This window comes from Canis lupus, chromosome 6 (assembly GCF_003254725.2).
Source record: "Canis lupus dingo isolate Sandy chromosome 6, ASM325472v2, whole genome shotgun sequence".
Lineage (NCBI taxonomy): Eukaryota > Metazoa > Chordata > Mammalia > Carnivora > Canidae > Canis > Canis lupus.
This window is the reverse complement of record NC_064248.1, coordinates 37199275-37225174: the sequence shown is the minus strand read 5'-3', so window position 1 is coordinate 37225174 and position 25900 is coordinate 37199275. Positions and strand designations below refer to the sequence as shown.

Sequence of the window (25900 nt, the reverse complement as noted above, 5' to 3'; positions counted from 1 at the left end):
CCCTGCTGACAATGACCTCAGCCTAGAGCCTAGTTGTGTCTTGTTTTCAAACAGAAAGTATTTCTGGGTGGTGCTAACACAAGCTGATCTTCCAGGAATGAAGTCCTCTTTGCTTTGGGACCTCACCAAGGCTCATTCAGCATTTCAGAAATCACATCACAGGCTGCAACCTGGCACATGGCGCTTGTGTCACCAAGTCCGCACATCTCTAGTGGTCTGCATGTGGAGCTGGCACACTTATGTGATGGTGCACACAAGGATGCAGCTAATGGCTTTGTTATGACTTCCCAGATGGTGGTGTCCTGGCAAAAATGAGGTGAAGTACTACATATTTTATTTTGAATAGCTCTCTTGCTCTTTCTCCTTCATATTGGAGTGACAGCATTTCATCAACTCCTACTGAGACTGTGTGTATAAGTAGGCTTTATTTCAGGTTAGTGATGTGGAGATCACAGAATGATTTTCATAAAGAAGGGGGAGCAAGTACGTGGGGGTGAGAAACTCTTGTTCATAAGGAAGAGCAGTATTGGCTAAGTGAGGGGCTAGTACCTGGATGCCAGCAGCAGGAGATGGAGGGTGGGGGGCACCAGGTTCCCATGCACACAGACCCTCTCTGAAGCCAGGCCCACATGGAGCAGGAGAAGGGACAGGCCCGCTGTCCTCACCTCCGGAAGTGCCAGAAGCCACTGCTGAGCTTCAACAGCAGAAGTTCCCCTCAAGGCTCTTGGCCACACACCCAGGTGCCTGCACCTTCTGTCCGGGACACCTGCAGTGCAGCGACCACTAGCTACATGTGCTTGATCTCCACAAGGAGCCCGAATCTCAGCCATTATCCACATAGAGCCAGGCGCGGTCTGACCTTTTTAGGGCCTGGATAGTTCTGGCCTGCTGATACTTAACGGATAATGGAGTCCTGGGAATATTTCCAAGAATAACCACAAATATGCTCGAAGGCAGAATACATAAGCCCCACGAGGAGACAGAGGGGGCCAAATTCCAAGGGAGAAGGCAGGGCTGGGAAGCCCTCCACGAAGGTCCCTGGAACGGCAGAGCTCTGAAGATGAGACCTACCATTCTCACGCCTGCCTGGGCTTGGCACAAAATGAAGGGGAGTGAAGGGACAGGCTATGAGCTAAGATACAGGAAGGCTTCCAGAGGAGGTGCCAGGCCTGAGGCTGGCCCCCAGAGTAGCTGCAGAACAGGCCCCCCTGGAGCACCCACATATCCTGCAGCATAGATTCCTGTTGACTTGGAATCCTAAATATGCCCTCTGCGTGACAAGAGGGAACTCCATCAAGTTCTCAGCCCCTTCCAGGCTTTGATGATATGGGTAAAGTGGACTTTTAAAGTCACAACACCAGCCATTCAGGAGCAGTGGCCACCTCATTTTGAAAGCACTTGCAGAACATGTGACAGGCCACCCACCTGGGTGCAGCCAGCCTCGCACCTTTGTGGTCTGCAGCCTTCTGCACTCTCCAGACTGGAGTTAGATCAGATTCTATAGAAGTGGGTCCGGAGGAACAGGGAACAATGGCGTAAAGGACTTTTGAAAAAGGAATGGAGACAATGCCAGCCTCTAAGAGAGCCAGAGCCTTATCTAGCCATAGGCCATGTGTCAGACAGAAAGCTGGCCCCAGGGCAGGGAGTGTGGGCATGAGGGGACTCACTGCACCTATGGGTGCCAGGTTTTCTTTGGGCTGATAGAAATGTTCTAAAATTATATGGTGATGTTTGCACAGCTCTGTAGGTTTACTAGTAATCAATGAATTATACACTTACATGACTGCATTTCTCATACATGAATTCTATCACAATAAAGCAGATTTTAAAAAGGAAAAGACAAACTGGAACCTGAAGATGCCTTGGTTTGGATTCCCCAGAAGCAGAGCTGATTTGAGAGGGGTCTCAGGCAGCTCAGCAAGGAGTACAGAGCTGAGATTTGAAGGGCAGGCCCATAGGGAGGGCTGGGTTACGAGAAATCCCTTACTATGTGTCACGCAGCTCAATCCTGGTGGGGAATTTGGGTAGACAGTGAGGATGTACCCTGTAGTTATCTCAACCTGGAGGAGGCACAGGGGTCAAGTGTGAAGCCTCTAGAAGCCAGAGAAGACCCTCAGCAAAGAGCCAGAGGGGTAGGTGCAGGGGTGTAGGAATAAGAGGAGAGGGGAGGGCAGTCCAGCCTATACTTTTCAAAGTGGGGTGGCACAGGACTAGCATTCAGAAGCCACAGAGCAGACCTGGAGCTGTTGCTTCCTGTCCTGGGGTGCTGGAGAGGAGGGGCAAAAACTCAACGTCAAGGATGCCTGGGTGGCTCAGTGGTTGAGCGTCTGCCTTCTGCTCAGGGTGTGATCCCAGAGTCCTGCATCAGGCTCCTTGCATGGAGCCTGCTTCTCTTCCCACTGCCTTTCTCTGTGTCTCTCATGAATAAACAAATAAAATTACAAAGAGAAAGAAAAGAAAAGAAAAGAAAAAGAAAAGAAAAGAAAAGAAAAAGAAAGAAAGAAAGAAAGAAAGAAGAAAGAAAGAGAGAGAAGGAAAGAAAGAAAGAAAGAAAGAAAGAAAGAAGAAAAGAAAAGAAAAAAAAGAAAAGAAAAGAAAGGAAAAGAAAAGAAAAGAAAAGAAAAGAAAAAAGAAAAGAAAGGAGAGAACAGGGGAGGGGAGGGGAGGGGAGGGAGAGGAGAGGAGAGGAGAGGAGAGGAGAGGAGAGGAGAGGAGAGGAGAGGAGAGGAGAGGAGAGGAGAGGAGAGGAGAGGAGAGGAGAGGAGAGGAGAAGAGAGGAAAAAGAAAACTCAAGGTCAGGGCTGTCCTTCCCAATTCTGCTTCACTTCCAGCTTCTGGGGCAATCACCAGAAGGTTGGTTGCCTGTTGACATGGACAGGTCTGAACCATGGTCACAGTGCCCAGGAGGCAGACGGTGGTGGGGGAGCGGGGGGAGGGCGCTGAGAATGGAGTACCCTGTGCATTCATACTTCTTTGAAAATACTCAGAGTGGCTGTGAGCTTCCCCAGGTGCTGGGCTGAACCCCCGATATCAGGATGAGTAGAGGTCTGGAGGGCCTACCTTTCCTGATAGGTTCCTGCTGTCTATGCAGATCTTCTGTCCATTTCTAAATCAGTTGCTTGTCTTTTCATTACTGAGCTTACATTCTAGATATCAGACCTCACTGCAGATGCACTTGGCACATACTCTCCTGTTTTGCAGGCTCCCTCACTGTGGCATGAGAAGTGACAGGTGCTCTTTGGAACTGAGAAGCTTTACATTTTGATGAGGTCCAGGTTATCTCCTTTCTCTGGCTGATCGTGCTTTTCATGTCATATCTAAGAAACCACTGCCTGACCCAGGCTCAAGGAGATGGACACTCACAATTCTTCTAAGGGTTTATAGTTTCACTCATACATCTAGAAGAGGCACCCACTGATCCACAGGTGGCTGCCCATCATTTGCTCCCTCTATGATTCTGTTCTGCTTCTCTTCCCTTTCTCACTCCCTCTCTTCCAACTTGTTCTTTTTAAGTCTCCAAGGGAGGAGATCCAGGGACTGGCTGGCAGCCAAGGGGCGGCAGAGGACACTGACCCTCTGGTAAAGAAGATGCCCACCTGTGCCAAGGGCTGAGGCCTGTGAGGGAGGATGCTTAGAAGCAGGACTGGGGGAAGGAGGACCAGACACCTGAAATAAGCTTGCAGAGGCCTTCGGTTCAGGAGATGGGTTGGCAGAACTGCCGCCAGGCTGTGCAGCCATAAACTGTTGAGCCAGCAGAGGGAGCTAAACACTAAAAGCTGGAGAAGTGCTTGGCGGGCTAGCCTTTACCTGACTGAGACCACGAGTGACAGCACCTCCAGCAGCAGGGCGGCGCTGAAGACCGCCAGGGCAGCAGGCGGGGGAGGTGTGCCGGCAGCCCCATACTTGAGGAAGCAAGTGATGGAGAGAATCAGAAACACTGTTGTCGACAGAAACACATCCAGGAGAGAGCTGAAGGTGGCGCTGGCAAAAGTCTTCACAGGAGAATTCTTGATAACCTGTTTGGGGCAGAAGTGGGGAGATGGGAGGCATGAACAGAAGCTGCAACAGGTGGCCACAGAGTCAGATTTAAAAGAGGGAAAACAGAGCGAACATTTGTTGAGCACTTGTCCACCCTGGACCAGGCACAGGTGGTAAGTGCTTTGGGTGGGCCATCTCTCCCATCCTATTTAACAATGAGGAAACTAAGGCACAAAGCACTTAGGAAACTGCACAAGGTCACATAGCAAGTTATTACAAACCAGTGAGTTCTCACAAGCATATTACACACTGAGCCTGAAACCTGGGTTATGGACTGATGTCTGTAAAGGCTGTTGCACAACCATTTTTCTGGAAGCTTCCACTGAATGGCTAGGTCCCAGTTTCAGGGTGTGTGACAGCTGGCTTCATAACAGAAGTAACAGGCAGGGATTGAAGCCACAGCAGATGAAAGCATGGATATGTCAACAGATAGTAAGACATGCTCATGCTTCCACTCAAGAGCCTCCTCTGGGCCTGGCTCTGTGTAGGCTGCTGGGGGAAGACACAAAACATCGCCTTCCAGGAGCTCACAGCCTAATGGGGAGACGGACAAGATCTGAAATGCCAGGGTGGTGTGATAAATGTAACAAAGAGCCACATGTGTGGAGTTAGGGAGTCTCAGGGAAGGAGGGAGAAAATGAGGACAATGCTAGCATGGAGCAAAGGGGCCTGGAAATGACATGCCAGTGACACCAGACAAAGGAGCCCAGGAAGATCGGGAGTTTTCTCTGTGTGGATAAATTCACTTGCAAATGCTGTTTCAGGCTTACAGATTGTGAGAAATCAGTAGTAGGCTTCATTTGCCTGTCACTTGAGGGGTTAAAAAAAAAAAAAAAGACTGCCAACAAGCACAAAGCTGATAGTGAACTGTCTGATGCAAACAAGAGATTTCTCCAGTAGAGACAGAAGAGGAAACACACCTCTTCTTGATAGCTGGTCCTGTAGGATCGCTCTAGCTCCTGGTCCAGGAAGTTCAAGCTGAACTCATTGATGGGTGGCTTGAAAAAATAATCTTTCATCAGGCTAGGAGAAACAAAAATGCAGCTGATCAACACCGCACACAGTTATTGTACTTACTCTATCGAAGATTGCAGTCAGCTATCCAAACGCCATTCCTGAAGCATGTCACAAGAACCATGTCTGACAATCACTATGAGACAGATGCTGCTTGACCACTCCTTTAGAACATACATCTGGAAAGTGCTTTGTGACATTATACTTCCTTTCCACTAAACAACAACTGTTTGCTGTCATTATAGCACACGTCATGAGCACTCTGATTTTGGAAACATCTTCCAGGGTTTGGGGAAGAAGGCAGATCTGCTGTGCTAGGAAACAACTGCTTCTGGAGAACCAGACACCCTTGTACCAAAAGGACTTAGGCTGATTCCAAGGCTTCCAATGAAAACCTAACTCAAAGCCAGCTGTCCTGTCATTCAGAGTACTGACAGTAAGTAATTACTGCCACCAGAGCTGACAGGTTGTTATCACAAAACTGTTTATAGTTAGTGTAATTGGGGTGCTATTGTCACATATGTAGATTGCGTGTGAAACCTGAAAAATAACACTCAACTATTTTAAAGCAGAGACATCAAACCTGCTTTATGTGACTCTTTCATTCTTTTATGGTTGCTAGCAAATAGTAATATCCTTTTTATACTGGAAATTACCAGAAATTTATGGGAGTATTAACACAATTTCAGAAGGCAAATACAGCCATGGAGTGTAGTCTCTCTCCCTCATATGATAACATCTGTAATTAAATCAGATAAGGTCCCTCACATATGCCTGACACACAGTGTCCCTGTGTGGGACAGAAGACTCTCTCTTTCTGTGACAGGTATACCATACCTCACTATGCTCTCAGACTCAGAAGAGACAAGATTCCATCCCTGAATGCTGACAGCCATCCTCCTCCCTTCCACCTAGGAAGTGTGGATAGAGAGAAAATGAGCACAGCAGCCCTACAGAGGATGTGCAATGGCCACATTTAGCTAGATGCTGTGCTGCTCCACTGAAATTAATATTGACAAGTTCCATTTCTGAGAATAGAGATTAGCTCCTTTTGGGCCAATCCCCTCTCAGACAACAACAATAAACTCTGGAGAAGATATAAAAATGACTCCTAGAAGGTAGTGGAGACTGACCAAAGTAGGTAGAAAATGGAGGAGAGTCACATGTGGAAGAAGGGAACAGCACCAGGTTAATTTCCCATGTTTTACTGTTTTTCTTTTTTACCGTTAGAAGCCATTAGTCAGCACCATATGCAAGACGGCTAAAATTCTGATGGAAAAGTCATGATCTCACTGGCTTAGAAAAATCAGAAAATAATTTTTGGGCTGCCCATAGTTGGAAAAGAAGCTTGAAAATCCTAGAGAAAGAAAAAGCCAGAGAAGGGGCAGCCCCAAATTTGTCATATGAGCTCTGCTCAAATCTCTGGCTAACCCTTGAAATGTGCAGGTGCACAGCAGACTCCAAGCAGCCTAATGAAGGCTTATGAAAGAGCAGCAGCTGCTGGAGGAGACAAAGTTTGGTGTGCAAGTTTAGGTAAGTTAATGGCTTAATGAAACCAACAAACAAAGAAACAAAATACTGACATTCTTCAGAGCAATATAACAGAATCCAGAGTTTCTAAGCACCATACAATAAAAAATTATACAACATATAAAGAAATCGGAAAATATGATCCAACTCAGCAGAAGAGTAATCAATGGAGACCAATCTGAGATTACCAAGAGGGTGGCATTAGAGGTCAAGGTCACAATATGGGCAGACATAATACATTTGAAAATTAGAGCACAAGGGGTGGGAAAAGAGTAATGGATCTATACAGCTATAAGATGTCTACATTTCAAGTGAAATGATACAGGGTCACCTGGTTGGCTCAGTCCAAAGAGCATGCAAATTTGGACCTCAGGGTCCTGAGTTCAGGCCCCCTGCTGGGTATAGAGAGTACTTATGTAAATAAATAAGTAAACTTAAAAAAATAAAGTGAAATGATATGCTAACCATAAGTAGACTATAAAAATTCAAGGATGCCTATCTGTAAGTCCTAGAGCAACCATCAAAAGTAATAATAACAACAATGCAAAGAGGTATGGGTAAAAAGCTGATAATTATATTAAAATAGAATTAAATGGTAGAGACTTTTAGGATGATTAAAAAAAGCAAGTCCCACAAGAGACACACTTCAAATATAAATATACAGGTTGAAATTTTTTTATGGTAATTGATATACCAGGCAAAGAGTAAGAATGAGAAGGCTAGAGTTTCTGTGTTAGTATCAGATAAAGTGGTTTCTTTCTTTCTTTCTTTCTTTCTTTTTTTTTTTTTTTTTTGATAAAGTGGTTTCTAAGATACAGTATTACCAGGGATAAAGTAGTATACTTCAAAATAACAAAAGGACCAATTCACCAGGATTTGTAACAGTCATAAATGTGTATGTACCTAAAAAAAAAAAAGAGCATGAAAATATTTGAAACAAAAACTTTCAGGACCAAAAAGAGACATAGACAAATCTACAATTACAGTGAAAGACTTTAAAATCCCTCTCTTAACACTGATAGAGCTATAGACAAAAAGTAAAGAGACAGATGATCTAATACTGCCCACTGCCTGGACCTAATTGTGTTTATGGATCACAACATCCTACAAATGCAGAATACATTCTTTCCAAGTGCAGGTGGTATATTCAAGAAAACAGATACATGTGAGACCATAAAACAAAGTATCAATAAATGCAAAGCGACTGAAGCCATACAGAGTATGTCTTTGGCTATAATGACATTAAATCAGACATAAACAATAAACATATCTAAATACCATCCTTCACCAAAAGGAGCCAAGCCTCTTTGGACAAATGGCTGATTCCTGAGTAGGATCAGGGAAGATGTAATTAAGACGAGCTTGGAATATTCTGTTGTGCTAGAACAGGGTGCCAGAAACTGAAAAACAAATGATGGAGAGGTGCTTGGGTGGCTCAGTTAAGTATCCTATTCTTGGTTTTGGCTCAGGTTGTGATCTCATGGTCATGAGATTGAGCCCTGCATTGGACTCTGCACTTAGCATGGAGTCTGCCTGAGATTCTCTCTCTCCTTCCCCTCCACTCCACCCAATAAATAAATTAAATTTAGAAAAAAATGATGGAGCCATGCCAATATGCTGCAACTGTCACTGTGGAGTTCATGCTGAAATAGAAGAACTGACATTTTGAACCATCATAGTAAAGGCTGTTTCAAGGAGTGCCTCGATGGCTCAGCGGGACCCTGCTTCTCCCTCTCCCTCTGCCACTCCCTCTGCTTGTGCTCTTTCTCTCTCTGAAATAAATACATAAAATCTTTTTTAAAAATATGTTTCAAAGGCTATTTCTGGCAAGAACCATGATGGAGATGAAATCTAGGGAAGTTTGCTGGGGAATGGAATACATGCATGATCTTAAAGTACTGCTTATTAGTCACAAGGAGAAAATAACCAGATTGGAGAGGTCAGTAACACTTGCCTGGTTGCTCAAAATTACTATCACTGAGGGAAGACAAATGGGCACCATGTGCCTCTGGATAGGACATCTGAGAAGGACACATCATTTCTGTGGCCAAAATCCCTGCCAAACTGGAATATGAACCGTAGATAAGATCAAATATGCATCCATGTTAGATTTCCTGAATTTGGTAACCATGGTTATGTAAAAGAATATCTTTGTGGGGCACCTGGGTGGCTTGGTGGTTGAGTATCTGCCTTTGGCTCTGGTCATGATCCCGGGGTCCTGGTATTGAGTCCCACATCAGGCTCCCCACAAGGAGCCTGCTTCTCCCTCTGCCTATATCTCTGCCTCTCTGTGTCTCTCATGAATAATTTAAAAAAAGAATATCTTTATATTTAGGAAATATTGTATTTAGGGGCAAAGGGCATGATATATCCATCTTATAATCAAATGGTTCAGAAAAAAATAAATTTCATAAAGAAAGAGAGGGCATAAAACAGTAAAAAGTTAAAAGTTGGCAAACTATTTTTTTAAAAAGATTTGTTTATTTACTTTTATTTATGATAGACACAGAGAGAAAGAGAGAGGCAGAGACACAGGAGGAGGGAGAAGCAGGCTCCATGCCGGGAGCCCGACATGGGACTCGATCCCGGGACTCCAGGATCGCGCCCTGGGCCAAAGGCAGGCTCCAAATTGCTGAGCCACCCAGGGATCCCCTTGGCAAACTATTATTTATGCAACTTTTCTCTAAGTTTCAAATTACTTCAAAATAAAGTAATATATTAACAACGAAGGGACAAACACATGGAGATAAGGTGACTCAGAAAAAAGGGAGCGATCCCTACCTGCAGATCTTTACTTTTTTTAGAAATGATTGACTCTTACCTGTCTTCTTTGATAACATCAACAAAATGGGCATCTGTTTTCTCCCGGATGTTCTTGAATCTCAGCGGAAGGAGAGCTGACTGGTCCAAGCTCACTCCTGCCCACCTTCCCTTTTCCTGTAAGATCTCACACAGGGATGTCTGACTGTTGGTGAGCTTCTCCTCTTGCGGAGGACTCAGAAGTCCATTTTGAGTTTTGGAATTAGGTGCTCCAGGAGCCTGCCTCAAGACAAGAATAGTGAGGGGCAGACACAGAGGCTGAAATGTGAGTATGCAGCAGTGCTATACTATCCTGACCTCTGTCACACTGGGCCCCCACTGTACACTTGACCTTCATATCTCTGTTTTAATCTGATGCTCAAACTCTCCACCCATCCACTTCTCCTCATCCCCCTATTTTATCAGATTGCACCTCCAGGAGTTGAGGCAACCAGGAAGGTGATATCATAGGAAGAGCCAGGAAGGAGATGGAGAGAAGGTCAAAGAAGAGTTGAGGCTCTTGGAGCTTGCAAACCATAGAATCAGCATTGCAGAGGGCCATGGGGGCAGGTTTGGGAGGTTAGGGTGGTAGATGTAGTACAAGAATCCATACAGGGGCAGATGGCAGGAGGCAGAAGGCACCAGGGTGGAGGATATCACACATAGGCCTCCCTGGAGATTCAGTTTTTATACGCTTTCTTGAAAGGGCTCTCAGATTTGGTCTTTGCTTTGTTCTCTACTGTTGTCCTGGCCCTGTCTCCAGGTGAGACTTCTGTGGCAGTGTCCTCCCTGCAGGCTCTGAACCCAAGCCTCTCTTCAGGATACATCTGCACATCCCTCTTTTCTCTCCACATCCACATTCTACCACATGTTCTGGCCCCAGAGATCTTCCCTAGCTACTGGAGTCCACATGTCTTTAAGCTCTTACTGCACATTACAAGAGTCCCATCCAGTTGGGCATGCAATTATTCTACTTCACAAGGGTTAGCCCCAGAGATCTTCCCTAGCTACTGGAGTCCACATGTCTTTAAGCTCTTACTGCACATTACAAGAGTCCCATCCAGTTGGGCATGCAATTATTCTACTTCACAAGGGTTAGACCTGACTCTCCATCCCGATTGTTACTGGTATATTCAAAACCATTAGGATGAGAAGGTGGGGAATGGTGTCACCTAAAAGGAGCTATTCATAGAACTGAGAATCCAACAAGACAGGAATGTCACCTCAGGTGGATTCACCAGGAGAGGAGCTGACAGGAACAACAACCAAGAGTTTGTTACCTTGGTGCTGTTTTTATGCTCCTCTTGACCACCATTTTGGACTGCTCCTCCTTCTGCACCAGCTTCCGATTTGGGGGCAAACGTGATTCCGCATGAAGGACAGGTCTACAAGAAAAACATACACCATAGAATACACACAGAAAACACAGCCATAACCCGTAATTCAATCAGGTCCATTGTTGCAACTGGCTGTCACACTGAATGGCTGTAACCGACTGGAAGGCTTACTGAGCCACTTGAGCAGGAGTCGAAAACAAACCAGTGAAGTGAAAACAGAAACATGTCCACACAAAGACTGGCGCACATGAATACTCAGAGCAGTGCTATCCATAACAGCCAAAAAGTAGAAACAACTCAAATGTCTATTGATAGGTGAATGGATTGACAGAATGTGGTCTATCCATAGTTATCAAAAGGAAGGAAACACTGACAGCTACTACAACATGGATGAACCCTGAAAACATTGTTAGGTGACTGAAGCCAGACACAAAGGACCACATATTATGGGATTCCATCTGTATAAAACGTCCAGAAAAGGCAAATTCATAGAGATGGTGAGAAGATTAGCAGATGCCAGGGGTGAGGGGATGAGGGGATGGGGAATGATCTAACGGATGTTGAGTTCCTTTTTGGAAGGGTGATGAAAATATCCCAAAACTGATTGTAGTGATGGCTGCACAATCTTGCAAATATACTAAAAATCACCAAACTGTATACTTCAAAGGGGAAAATTTTATGGCAATGTGAATTATATCTCAACAAAGTTATCATCAGGCCAACAAACCAGCCACTAGCCTACACAGGGTTCTCCAGCCTGTGTGACAGTGAGCTGTTCATGTACAACAGGCTGGAAATTCAGAGGAATATGCCTGCAGACTAGGAATTCTCAGAAGCTTGAGCAGTTAGCTGACCTAGAAAAGAAAAGTCGAGGCTTAATCCCAACATGCAGAGCAGAAAGTGCCAGGCTTTGCTTCTCCCAATCACGGTGTGGAGATGCCCTCTTGCAATCACCCACCTGGGCCCTCTCTCACCTACAAAACTAGAGTGGTGACATAGCTCTTGCAGATGTGTAGTAAGAACTAAGTGAAGAAGTGTGTGACACAGCTTAGCCTTGCTCCTGGCACTCAGTGTATCTATCTTCAATCACTTTACTCTTATTATCTAAAAATGGGATTCAGGAAACTGGCTGCCGCCACCAAGACAGCAACCAACAGCTTCCAGTGGAGAAGATGAACAGCAGCAGAAAACAGATTCAGTGAGACTCTAAAACAATTCCTAGCATAATAAGCACAGTTAAACACTGGAATACATTATAGGAGGCTAGGCACTATTTTAGAAATTTAAAATAAGGATCACTTAGTACCCAAGGGCAAGGATATGAGCTATATCACATCCTAAGTTAGATTTCAGGCCTCTGTTGTACTAAATAAAAGAAATAAAGATTCTAAAGAGTTGTGTCATCTGGGAATCTGACACGATGCACAAGTCTGAACATCCGTATTCATTCTCAACATGAAAATATACACACCAAAGCAGCAGGTCAAATCATTAACTAACATACTGAGTAAACAGCAGTACCAAGGTAAAACACACCAATAGCTCTTTAAACACAGACATTCTTAACAGGGGCAGGGTGTTCTAATTCTCAGTAATATACGATGAATTATTTTTTTTAATTTTTATTTATTTATGATAGTCACACACAGAGAGAGAGAGAGAGGCAGAGACACAGGCAGAGGGAGAAGCAGGCTCCATGCACCGGGAGCCCGACGTGGGATTCGATCCCGGGTCTCCAGGATCGCGCCCTGGGCCAAAGGCCCGCGCCAAACCGCTGAGCCACCCAGGATCCCTATACGATGAATTATTTTAATGCATGTTGGTAATGATGGAGTTAAACCTCAAAACATGTTGCTAATGGGGCCACTGATCTTCTCAAATGAAGAAACAAAATCCAACACTGCAAACATGGAGCAGTCCTTCTAGCCCCCTCAGGAAAGGTAAAGTAACAGCACTCCTCAGAGGAGCACATGACTCCTGAGGGCTCGCCCTAGAGGGGGTGGGAATGAATGGTTACCGGGGTGGCAGGTTGCACCTCCAGGGCAACACTGGCCTTTGCAAGGGCCAGGTGGCAGCCTGGGGGGAGAAGCAGGCACAGTTTGGTGCATGGGACAGTCCAAGAGATTCTAACATGAGTCATACCCTTAGGGTCCAGGGATGTCCCCAATCTCATGCAGGTATGACAAAATACTAATAGATACTTCTCTGGCTACTTTTTACACTTTAAGACTAGAGATGTAGTGTGACAGTGCTAGTTCTAGTTCTAGTGCTAGAAATTACTCTAGTGATTACTAGTGTAGCACAGGGATTAGAGGTTTTGAAATCAACTGTCATGGACCAAATCCTGGTTCTTACAGTTACTAGGTAGGGAGATCTCCGAGCCTCAGTTTCTCCTTTCCACAATGGAGGTGTGTCTCCCTCTACTGACTGTGTGGAAGAAAGAAGAAGGACGAGGAGGCTACACCAGGGCCCAGCGGGAGGGCTGTAGCTGACCAGTGATGTCCGGCAGGGGTGGAGGGGGCATGACTGGAAGCGCACATGCACTTACCACACTGGGCTCTGTGTCAGGTGCCAGTGGGCACTCAATACATGTTGGTCCTTAACAATAACACTTCTGGTCATGAAGACAGCTCATATGGTAATTTGATATCCTTAATGCAGACAGGACAGTCATCCTTGGTTATCTCTTGGCTTCAGTTTATTCCTAAGTACTAAGCACACCACATGTACTTTAAAAACAGGCCATCTGCTTCTTAGAAACTCCCTGTGGCATGCTGGCTTTACACATACAAGATGTTTTATGCACTTAGAGCCACAAATATGCAACAGAGACTAGCAAACCTACTGGACACCAGAGGGCACACACCCTCTGCGAAGGTTCCCTAGACACACATCAAAGGCACACAACTTCAGAACGGTGCCCTCTCTCTGGGGAGGCTGATTGCGAAGTGGCTGGCAGGCAGGTGGAGACAGGGAATGTCCATGGGGACTGGGCTGATCTCCAGGAGCCTATGACTCTGGTCTTCCCAACTGGTCAACCCCAGTCCACATTCCTTTGACAAAGAGGGGCTCTGCGGCCTTTACCCTGACATGATAAAATGTTCTAATACAGAGGTAAGGTCTGGTAGACTGCCCACAAAAGAGCCTCAGGGAGCAAAGGCACAGACATAATGTTCATAAATGGTCTCAGAGACTGTCCTCGGGGAGGTTCAGGGGGCTTATCAGAGTCACATGTCAGGCAGCAGAGAGTAGGCACTGTGGCTGGGATCCCCAATGGCTGAACAGTACTCACTGCTCCCTCTAAACCTCCACAGAAGCTTCATCCCAGGAGTGAGTACACCAGGGGCAGGTGGGAGAACCAGCTATGGACTCTAAGACCTCCTGTAGCAAAGCAGCCCCAGGAACTCACAGCACATGGATCCAGAAGGTCATTTCATTGTGCTTTGAAAATGTGGGGTTTTGTCCTTCTATATCGTCCTCATCAACTTTGTTTTGGGGAGGAAATTTCAGTGATTAAGTATTAAAAACAAATGAAACAAAAAAATCTCAGAGAGGTCCATCTGCCCTGATGGAGGCATCCTCACATCTCGGTGTTCTCTTCTGATGTGTGGCAACAGTCCCTTTTGCACTAGGAAGGTCCCGCTAAGCAGCAGAAGGTGGGTTTGTTTCCCTCCCCACTACCCATAGAAACTACCAGTGAAACTATTTTCCAGTTTCATTTTAATCTGGGTTAAAGTATCTGGCAAACTGGTTTTTGCCAAACAAACAGATACCTCTGTGAAATGTTTCCCTTGCCATTAAACATCTGACTGTCCTGCTGAGAAGCCCTGATCCAGAAGAGCACTTTGGACTTGAGGAACTATCTGGGGTACCTCACCATCTTGGGAGGCATGCCCAATACGTTAGATAAAACCACTCTTACATTAACAGCAGGCTGCTGTGCTGGAGAATTGCCTGTGTGCTGGGGACATACCCATGAACAGCAACCAGGTCCTTATCCATGCAGTGTCTACAGTCTCTGTGCCTGACTTCAGTTCCTTCTAACACACTAGGAGGCTGCTTGGAGGATACAGTTTCATCAGCAGTGGGAGTCCGCCTGCAGGCTCCTGGCCCCTGACCACCATGCAGCCTCTCTCTGACTTCCTTTCCTAACACAGGGAGGACCAGGGAATCATCCTGGCACTATGACTGCCTGGGCCTCATTCCCCTAAAGTAACCCAAGCAGTAATGACCACCTCCCGGGCACCAAGGGAAGCTTTATTAATAAGACTAGCTAAGGTCGGGAATCCCTGGGTGGCACAGCGGTTTAGCGCCTGCCTTTGGCCCAGGGCGCGATCCTGGAGACCCGGGATCGAATCCCACGTCGGGCTCCCAGTGCATGGAGCCTGCTTCTCCCTCTGCCTATGTCTCTGCCTCTCTCTCTCTGTGAGACTATCATAAATAAATAAATAAATAAATAAATAAATAAATAAATAAATAAATAAATATTTTTAAAAAGACTAGCTAAGGTCCCCCAAACAGTACTCTAGGGGGCCTCGGAGTGTGCTGGCTGTTGCCAGGGAAACCCGAGATCCCTTGGAGAACACCCAAGAACAAATTCTGCATTTTCCCAGATGATCTCTGCTCCTTCCTCCAATGCGGAGGGAAGATTATAACTATTTCTCTAACCCACTTGAGTACATTTGCATTTGTTTTTAACACATTTCAATACACACACCCTACATTCTGTTTGAAATACATGGCATAGAGCTATGAAATAGGTTTTTCTTCAAGGCTATTTCTCTTCACAAGATAAATCATTTCTAAGCCAACAGCTGTCCTTATTCATAACTGTCAAGGAAGAGAGCAGGGAAACCTCTTTTCTGAGAAATGAAGAGGAAACATCAGAAAAGTCCTGGCTTAGCCTGTTTAGTCTGTAGAACGTGACTATTTGGTAAGCTGTCCTATGACTAAGAGAAGCAACCCTCGCTCCCAAACTCAAAGCTCAGGCTGAGTGTGGCACCCAGGAACAACAAATGGACCTACTGAGGCCCATCCGGGTTTCTCTGCTCCCTGCCTGCGGTCACCAGAAGCACCCAGAAGCAGATGCTATGATTCACTCTGTTCCACACAGATGAAACAGGCAGAGAAGAGAAAGGACTTGCCCAGAGTCACACAGTCACAGTGTGACACAGGGAAGCTCAAGCCCAGGCAGCAGTCCCCTGGACCCCATCCATGCATGTGACATCTCTGAGTGAACAGGAACTGCCTGCACTGAGGGGCCTCAGTCAGCCTGGCTTCTGCTGCCCTTAAGGGGCCAGCGTGTCATTGTTTACATTAGTGGGCTAGCATGAGCATGAACACTTCCAAGTAGACGATTTCTGCAATCAAAATACTAGAGAAAAAGAGGAGCAGAAATTGTTACAGAAAAAGAAAGCTATCCCCAAAGCTTTAAGAACAGAAAGTGCACAGTCTGAGAGTACGGGAGGCAAAACAACAGCAACAACGACAAAAAAACCTATAAAAATCAGACCCAAGATCTCAGAGTCACAGAGTATGGAGTAGCAGAACCCTGCTTGATTCCCGAGCCCTAAATGACCACTAGTCTAATAACTGAGGATGATAAGGCAGAAATATTTCTGTGGAAATATTCCATCAGGAAGTAAAAAATGAGAAAATATTTGGTATTTTGGGAAGTTTCATTGACATGTAATACTTCACTACCTGCTGGTGCCAGTGAAATGATGCTGGACATATCTTCTTATGTCAATTCATATGTAATACATAATAGAGATACAATCAATATTATATGCTTTCACTTATATAGTATGATTAAAATAATCTAAGTAAAATAGTTAATACATATATATTAAACATTTAAATTGTAAAACAGCTTAGACTTATGGAGAGCAGGAAAGACAGTTAAGAGAGTTGCCATAGGGGATCCCTGGGTGGCACAGTGGTTTGGCGCCTGCCTTTGGCCCAGGGCGCCATCCTGGATCGAATCCCACGTCGGGCTCCTGGTGCATGGAGCCTGCTTCTCCCTCTGCCTATGTCTCTGCCTCTCTCTCTCTCTGTGACTATCATAAATAAATAAAAAAATTTTTTTAAATATTAAAAAAAAAAAAGAGAGAGTTGCCATGTGTCTTTCTCTGGTGTCCCTGAACGTCAGCAACCACAGCATGGCCATCAAGACTGGCACAGTGCACAAACTATGCTACAGGCTTGACTCTGACTTCCCAGCTTTTTCCCGAACCACCTTCTTCTGTACCAGGATCCTACGCTGCATTTAGCGGCTCCTTGTCTCCTCCAGTCCACGGCAGGTCCCCGGTCTTTTCTCATCTTTGATGACTTGTCACTGTTGTAGTGTCCTGGTCAGGCATCAGAATGTTTTGTAGACTGGCCTTGGATCTGCACTGTCTGATGCTTTCTCACGAGTTGGACAAGGTTTAGGATTTGGGAGAAGAACCCTACAGAGGTGATGTGATGTGCCTTTGTCAGCACATCACATGGTGGGGGAGGGGCGCAGACAGGGCACTGCAAATCTTCGAATCCTTGTTATGATGTCAGCCTTCATTATTCAGTGAGGCGGAGCCTACCAGGTTTTCCACTGTGGAGTTACTATTCTTTTTGTAATCAGTAAATATGGGTGGGGGAGGGAGATGCTTGGAGCCTGTGCAAATATCTTGTTTCTCCTTAAACTTTTAGCCACTAAATTTAGAACTCACTGAGGGACCCTGCCAGCAGCAAATACTACTGTGGTGTTCTAGTGTTGGTTCTTTCCCCCTCACTCCTCTACCTCCATCAGCTAGAACTCTTCTGTAAGGAGAAGATGTTGATTTCCAGGGTATAGGCTTTCTCCTGGCTGAAGAAAACACACATGACTGGAAATACAGATAAAACCTGAAAGTCTTTTTTTTTTTTTTAACTAACTTTACATTCACATTTCAGAGCTAGCAGTCACACTACTATTCATTTTTATAACAGCTTAATCAAGATAGAATTCACATACCATGCAATTAACCCATCTTGAGTATATATAATCCTGTGGCTTTTAGTGTATTCACAGAATTGTGCAACCATCACCACTACCAATTCAACCACCATTTATAAGAAATACTTAGTGTCTAAACTATAGATAGATAGATATTTACCATCTTTTCCATTTCTGAAATACTAAAAGGCTAGCTGCCTCCTCACACCGAGCCCACAGAGTCTGCTTATAGTGATTTTACACACAAATAATAGAGAGAGAAAAGAAGTGGCCATTTACTTAGAATCATTTAAAAAGTCACAGGGAAAAAAAAAGTCACAGGGACTGCCAAAGAAGGATGGTCCCTGGGGCTACCAACCTCAAAGGAAAAGTATTACCCTTTTGAAGATGTAACAGATCCTCCTTGAATTACCCCCATGTGGGCAAATCCATATCATCAGCCTCATTACTGACTGTAAACATGTAGAAATGCCCTATGAGCGGACAGCCCCAGGGTTCTGAATAATAGATTAAGGTTAAATTCACAAAGACTAGCCAAGCAGGTGTCTTTCCAATGAGGTCCTTTAGAGATGAACTAAGATGCTTTCACAGCTCACACAGTTTACTGGTTAGGACTAATGTGATTAAACAAACAAACAAAAATCCACATCTTAGGTTTTCGTATCCTTTCTCTTCACAAAGATGCTAGACAGCTATTTTTATTGGCATACATAGTCTCAATCCGTCTATCATCCACAGTGTTCGTGGAAAAGGAGCAACAGACATCCAAAACTGAGGTCACACTCAAGGGGCCAAGGTGCTCATGCTCCAGTGTCACATTTGTGATGTAGTTATATCCCCTTCAGCAAAAACTGAAGAACCACACTCTCATCAGAACAAACAGAGAAGGCAAGACCTTCCTGAGACAGTGACTCCTTGTGGGCAAATCAAAGCAGCATCTGTCTCCTCCTGTCCTTCCTCACTCCTCCCACATGGAATGAATAAATGTGCGTCTGGTGTTAACTGAGCTTCTACTCCAAACCTAACATTCATGGGCATTACTTAACCTGATCTTCACAGCAGCCCTGGGAGATTGTGGTCGTCATCATGTCTCATCGTGGCCAAATAAATGGATTTGCTCACAGTCCCAAAGCCAAGGCTTTGAGAAGGATCTTTGACTGTAAATTCTGGCCCTTTCCATGGTATGCAAACTGTCTCCCATGACACTGATATATAAAGTCCTTGTCCCCTTCCCTGGCTCCCCTCTTGATTCCTCCTTCCCCCAGTCCAACCCTAGTGGTATTTTTGCAAGCTTAGGCTCAGAAAGCTGAATGCCATGGTGCTGGTAGTACCCTTCTTTCCCCATTACGCTATCCAGGGCCTTCCGGATGAGAAACTTTCACTCAAGAAGCCAAGGTGTAGGTGTGGGAAGGGGTCTCTCGGACCTATGACCTCATCGCCAAACCCTTTATCCTTTGACATCACTACTGTTTCTTGGTAGGTCATTACAGCACTCAGAGTATTTTGTGAAATATTAGGTAAAAATCCTCTAGCTATGAACTGGGAGGCAACTCACATGGGACATGTGCACTAGGGACACGTGCACTAGGAGTGGAAACCAAATGCTTCTATTCAGGTCTGCTTGGGCTTCTTGGCCTCGCTCTGCAGAGCTACAGTTCTCTGGGTATCATTCACGAATAAAAAAAACTTAAGTCAAAAGAAAGTTATAATTATCTACCACATGCCAGGCTGTACACTTGGGAAAAACGTAAGTTATTTCACATATGGGTCCTACCTGCATTCAAAGAGCTCACAGGAAGCCGCATAAGAAACAAGTTAAAAGTGTATGTTATAGCTGAATGGACCGAGGATTTGGAGATGGGGAGACAACCGTTAGCTAATGGAGCCTCAGGCAACTCCAATGACACTGAATAGGGCAAGGAAGGAAGCTCCGAGGGAGAGTGACAGTGAGGTGTGCTACAGGTGACAGAAACCAACAGGACCAAGACATGCACGCATTCACTTGAGGAATATTCACTCAACACCCTTCCTTAATTTCTTGGCTCCTCCATAAACTCCTCCTACTTGACAATCATTCCCCCAAAACGTGTGGTTTGAAAAAAGAAGACTGTGGTCGCAAAAACCTGAGAATACATCCCTTTCTGGAGGCCTAATGTGCATGTTAGTGCACTAAAGGCTCTGAGAAGTCCTGCCATACAGAGACCCTTTCTGTAGTGTGTAACCCAGAATTCTGCATGTTTACTTGACCACAGAATGCTTTTTCCATACTTGCCACCTATTTCCAACCTGAGAAACCAGTGCTCAAGGGAACGTACTTTCAAGGGGAGCACTGCCTAACACAAACCCCTTCAACGAGCTAGGGCTTCCCATGCTGTACAGAGGTGTAGAGTCGGTGATAGAAATCCACACGGAGCAACCTCTCACTGGATGAGGTGGCAGTAAGCACAAAGGAAAGTCACTCTTTCACAGGGAGGGTCACCAGACACTGGCAAAGGATTAGGAGAAACCAACCAGCGCTTCTAGCTAAATAGAAAAACCAACTGTAGTGCAGACGACGTAACAAACCAATGATATGCATGAGGTACTGACAAGCACACAGGATAAGTCTGCCCCAAAAACTGATGAGCAGGTGGCTAATATTTTTTCTGTTGTGCAAAAACTCGTCAGATTACAATGTATATAATCCTTGAAATGGACCTCAGTTTTCTTTCAGGCTCAATGATAGCTCCTAAGGACTCACCCAGCTACCAAGGCTTACAATTTGCAAGGCACTCACAGATGCCTACTCTTGCCTGACCCTACAGAACTAGGAGCGGAGGGGCCAGACCGCGCATGACTTCCCAGAGCAGCAAAGTCTGGAGTGGAGACCGCGCTGTCTACCTCTCCATCCTCCCATGCTAACTGCTGGGGCAGTCCTCATCTCAGATGTCCTGTAATCCCCTCCTCAGCACATGAAAGTAGCCCAGAAATTATACTTCAAGGTCCAGCTCACACTTCCCTCCTGGAAGGGCCACAAAGATCTTTTTTCTTCCTCTGAAATTCCTTTTGGCAGACACAGTTAATTTAATAGATCACAAAATTTTCAGAAAACTTGTGATGATTATTTGGAAAATTTATACATGACAACAGAATACACTAAATAACTTCTGTCTACCAGATTTTAAAAATAAAGGTAAATATATTTGTATCTATAAATATACACATAAACTAGAACAAGAAATGTTCTTTTGGGATAAGAGAAAACTTTTTTAGGTCAATTTAGCATCAAATCGCTGTCATTAAATTGGAAGTTATGTGCAATGGATAGAAACACACATATATGTAACAATCTAACATGGCAGGCAAACACAACAAATCATTTATTTTTGGATTTGAGCTCTATTTCTCTACTTAAATACAACTCAGTTTGAAGCCTGGAGGAAATAATTTCTCTCTAAATAATGAAGCTGTATTTGGAAAACTACATTCTCAACTTCTTCCCCTACAACTGTTCCTGCCCACGCTCAGGAACAGCCCATGAAGCCCATGAGCTCCTCTTCCTGACTGCTGCAAAACATTGCCCCAAGCAAAGAGGCTGTCTTGAAAGTGCCACAGGTAGTAAGGAAATTTCAGATACATTAGCAGTCACACATGCACCAGAGGACATGGGAAAGCACCGGGTCTACTACCCTAGCTCACAGGTTCTCAACCAGAGGAGATCTTACCCTCCCTTCCTCCCTCCTCAGGGGCCACTGGGCTATGTCTGGAGGCATTTTTGGTCACCATAATGGGAGAAAAGGGTGATCCTGGCATCTGGTGGGTGGTGGCCAGAGATGTTGCTCCACAGTGCACAGGAAGGCTCCCACCACAAAATTACCTGGCCCCAAATGTTCCTAGTGCTGAGGCTGAAAAACCCTGCACTAAATTAACAAAGCACACAATGAAAATGATACATGAGTGCTGTTAATAAACCTGAGCCCAGTAATTACACAAGTAACTGGCCGACAGGGATTACGGATTCTGCCAGAGGGAAATGACCTGGACGCCCACATTATGATCCTGTTGAATTTAAATACCAGCAGAGCTGGCTTTCAAAGCCGTGAATGAATGTGGATAAACAGGAACATACTGGATAAAGCTGTAACAACAGGCCATCATCCTGGCCAACATATTTTATTATTTGAGAGCACAACACAGTGAAGGGGGACTGTTATGAGTGCCTCTCTTTCTTTTTTTTAAAAAATGGAAACAGCAAATATTTCAATAGTAAAAACAAGAGATACCAGCGAAGGAAGTGAAATCACATGTAAAAACTGAGGAGCAGCTCATAAACTAGAATGGTTTCATATGCCCACAGTCCACTATGTAATCCTGTGGCAGTTTATGTACAGAAATGGGTAGTTGTAGACAGCCGCCAAGAGGTCTCTGCTCCAACAATGAAATACTGTAGTGATCCTGGCAAGCCCGCACTCTTGCTGTGAGCTTCGCCGTAAGATTCAACCACACCAACAAAATTGAAAATAATTGTAAGACATTAGATTTCAAGAGATGTAGGAGCACTTGAGAAAATGGGTCTCTGAAATAAGATACCAACTAGCTCTCCAAGCAAGTTGTGAGAAGAATTACTTTACTATCACTTATCATTAACTTTCTGAGACCCCAAAAGACAGCATAGGTCTCAGAACAAGAAAACAATAGCTCGAGTGAGAAGCAAACTGATGCAGTGTAGAAAGAAAATGGAGGTGCATAATAGGTCAAAACAAAGATGTTAAAAAATGCAAAATGCTGGTGACTTTATACTAAATTTAAAAATTGCAAAAACCAAATTGAAAGGCATTCCAAGTTGTCTGCCACAGACCCAAAGGCTGCTTATTATTTCACATGTTCTACTGCAGAATTAATATAAAATTTTAAAAGTAGAAAAAAAAAACTAACCTTAAGGTTATCAAAGGTTTTGACAGTCTGCGCCAAGTCACTGACACTCCCTGGTGATGCTGTCCCCTGTCCCCTAGGACCTGAGGACACCCGTGAGCCGTCAATGACCTCAAAGCCTGAAAGCAAGGCCTCTGTACAGCTGCAATGAGACTCCTTCGCTCTCTGACCCGCTATCAGGTATGTCTTCAAACCTATGGATAAAAATTACAATCAGCACAGATGGAAACCACCGGTGGTTGAAATGCAGCTTGATCTTGCTCTCTATGTGCAGGACACGCTCCTGAAAAGTGGAGAGTAAAGTGAAAATATGAATGTCATATTTTACTACTGACTTCCATGATGTTTTCAGAGACGTGCAGGCTCAGGAAGAATGTTTGCTTCCAAGACACACCATTAACTTATATCATGTTTTCTTTGAACTTTGGCTGCTTGTTTTACCTTGGGGGTCTGAAATGAGCATAAATAGTTCCTCCATGAAAGGGTCACATGACCGATTTGTGCCAGCAACCTAACAGACTGAGGGCTGACCCCAGACATTCTTGGGTTTATTTTGCTAGATCAGTCTATATGTAAGGGTGATTTAGAATATGGATCATTTTACCTATGTCAGGATTGCAAACCTCTTATGAAAAGCAAGACTGTTACACATAACGTGTACTGACAGGAGTAATTAAAACCTCCCTTCATTCAGATGGTCAAGTATCAGTTTTCAGTTGGATCTAAACATTCACAGTAAGAACATGCAGCTCTAGTCAAGCTGTAGGCTATGAGAATTTTATTCTCTCACAAAATCTTCAGTTAAAGAAGTGGGGGAGGGGCATCTGGGTGGCCCAATCAGTTAAGCATCTGACTCTTGGTTTCAGCTCAGGTCATGATCTCACGGTCTGGGGATCTCAGGGTCCAGGGATCAAGCCCTGTGTCTGTTGCGCTCAACACTCAGTAGGGAGTCTGTTTCTCCCTCTGACTCTGCCCTTCCCCCTGTTCTCTCTCTCTCTCATAAATAAAAATAAGATCTTTAAAAAAAAAAAAGTTAGTTAGATGGACAAATAATCGACATCTTTATAATTCTCATTAAAAGACTGAAATAACATGCTAACATATGCTACACTATTAGGTAGCTCTAATAGGCAGGTAGGTCTCTGCTCCAGGTCCTCAGAAAGAATTATCTGCTGGGAAATACTAAGCAGCAGTTTTCAAGCAATTTCTGGAAAGGAAGCAAATCTTATTTAAAAGAATCCACTGTTAGCCCTTACTGAAATTTAACCAGACTACAAACCTGTTGAGGGGAGTGGCAATGTAATTTGTTCAGTAAACATTTGTTTTAGGCCTGGGGTTGGCTATACCTAGAGAATAAACTTAAGAACAAAACAAAGTCCCTGTCTTGGAGAGTTGAAGCTCTAGCAGAAGATGGTAATGAAAAGGCATCATGGAAACATTTGAGGGGAGGGGTCTACACTCCTAAACTCACATGGGTGCTTACGTTCAGTACATTTTAATAAATGCTTTAAAATTAATTAAAGAAGGCAGGGGGAGGGCCCCTGGCTGGCTCAGATGGTAGAGCATGTGACTCTTGATCTCAGGGTCATGAGTTTGAGCTCCATGTTGGGGACTGAGAATACTTTAGAAAAAATTAGTTAAACAACCTAGGGATTACTTAATTATCCTTTATCATTTTACAGTTATGCAACCATTTCTTTAGTCTCTCATTTCCCTTTCTTCGCATAAAAATACTATATAGTGTGTGTTTTAAGTCGCCTAGAGAGATCCTAGAGCACAGTCAAACCATAGATGGGAATCAAAAGACTCAGATAAGTAACTCTGGACATTAATTTACCCTAAAGGAGACCGTGAAATACTCACTCTTAACTAAGGTCCTGAACTTCCATGTTTTTTTTTTTCTTCAACACAAATACACAATCAATATACTGATTCAATCCCAGTCACAATCAGGTACATGTACCAACTTGATACGGAAGCATGAAGTGGAAGAGGACAAGGAGTAAAAGCACCTATGTGTGAATTCCTCACATTCTGACACAGACTACACTGAACTCACTGCCATTCTGCCTTGGGAGAGTCAAAGAATGCAACCTTTGTGGGCTAACCAGAGAAAAGCCCTACTTCCCGTTCCAGAGTCTCCATGCTTGTAGGCTTATCTCTGGCTGTGTCAAAGAAGTGCGTGGAAAGGAAAGGACCATTCCCTGGAGCTGCTCCAATGGGCTCTCCCCTGATAACACAGCAGACAGCTTGTAGGTCTCCTGGTAGTGAGTGGGGAAGGCTCCGGCTGGCACACTGTGCTGCTGCAGAGGGCCATCCAGGGGACCAGGAGGAAGAAGGAGGAAGGCAGTGCGTGAGGAGATACTGCTGTGGGGAAAGGTTTTCAGTTATGTCTGTAGCTGGCCATGACCCCAGAATAGCATTCCCTACAAGATGCTGGTGGCTTGGGACTCCCTTGCCTGAGGCTGCTGCTCCTGGTGGGTAAGGACTCCCCAGGGAAGGCAGAGCCAGGGCAGCGAGAGAGGCTCTGCTCTTGGAAGTCCTTGGTCAGATAATTGCTTCTCTGCCCGCCTACCCCTGCCCATGAGGCTCCACACGTGGACAAGCAAGTGAAGGAGGCCTTTCCTGGAGGCGTGACAACTAAAGCAGGGAAAAGGCTGAGCCAGCAGACCAAAAGAGCTACAGACGGAGCCCAAGATACACATGCATGAAGCTGGAGCTAGTACTTCAAAGTAGAGGCGTGCCCTCCAGCAGGGGACGCAAGTGACAGCAGCCCAGCTCTGCAGTCACAAACTCTGATGCTGCCTTGGGGTGCACATCCCTGAGGTCTGTTGTTGATACTCTCAACTTGACTACCAAGTTGCTGCTTATTCATCACTTATCATGTGCCTCCTGTTTACCACATACTGTGATAGGACAGGCAACCATGATTCCCACCTGTATTGGGACGTCACCTGAGGAAGGATCTAGAGAGTGGGCAGTTGTGAGTCCAAAATCCTAGGACTAGGAAGTAAGGGTGCCCTGGGAAGCACAAGAGGGTGGCCCCTTACAGACTTGGGGGTTAGGGAAGCCTCCTAGATGAGGTGCCTTCCAAGCTGAGGATTGAAAGATGAAGAGGGGTCAGCACAGTGAGAGCCAACAGGCAGGGGCTGGAGCCACTGCTATCAGGCTGTGGGTGTTGCTATAACAGTTCATGAACAGGTCCCACAGAAAAGCCTTTGGCATAGTCAAGGGATGGAAATGAATTTAGTATTGCTGGAAAAGAGAATGCATGTGGAAGGATGGCCAGAGATGAGCA

The 25900-nt window shown here is 44.9% G+C and overlaps 1 protein-coding gene across 3 annotated transcripts in view; it reads right to left on the bottom strand.

The window, feature by feature from the left end:
* ADCY9 (adenylate cyclase 9) overlaps positions 1 to 25900 on the bottom strand; it is a 121683-nt gene that overhangs the window by 14300 nt on the left and 81483 nt on the right. For all 3 annotated transcript variants that reach the window (XM_025416701.3, XM_025416703.3, XM_049110960.1), the window contains exons 3-7: positions 22606 to 22796; positions 10662 to 10766; positions 9404 to 9621; positions 4959 to 5061; positions 3808 to 4016 (exon numbers count right to left, since the gene is read on the bottom strand). In XM_025416701.3, the coding sequence (XP_025272486.1) occupies positions 3808 to 4016; positions 4959 to 5061; positions 9404 to 9621; positions 10662 to 10766; positions 22606 to 22796 (826 nt within the window). The remainder of the gene's footprint in view (positions 1 to 3807; positions 4017 to 4958; positions 5062 to 9403; positions 9622 to 10661; positions 10767 to 22605; positions 22797 to 25900) is intronic.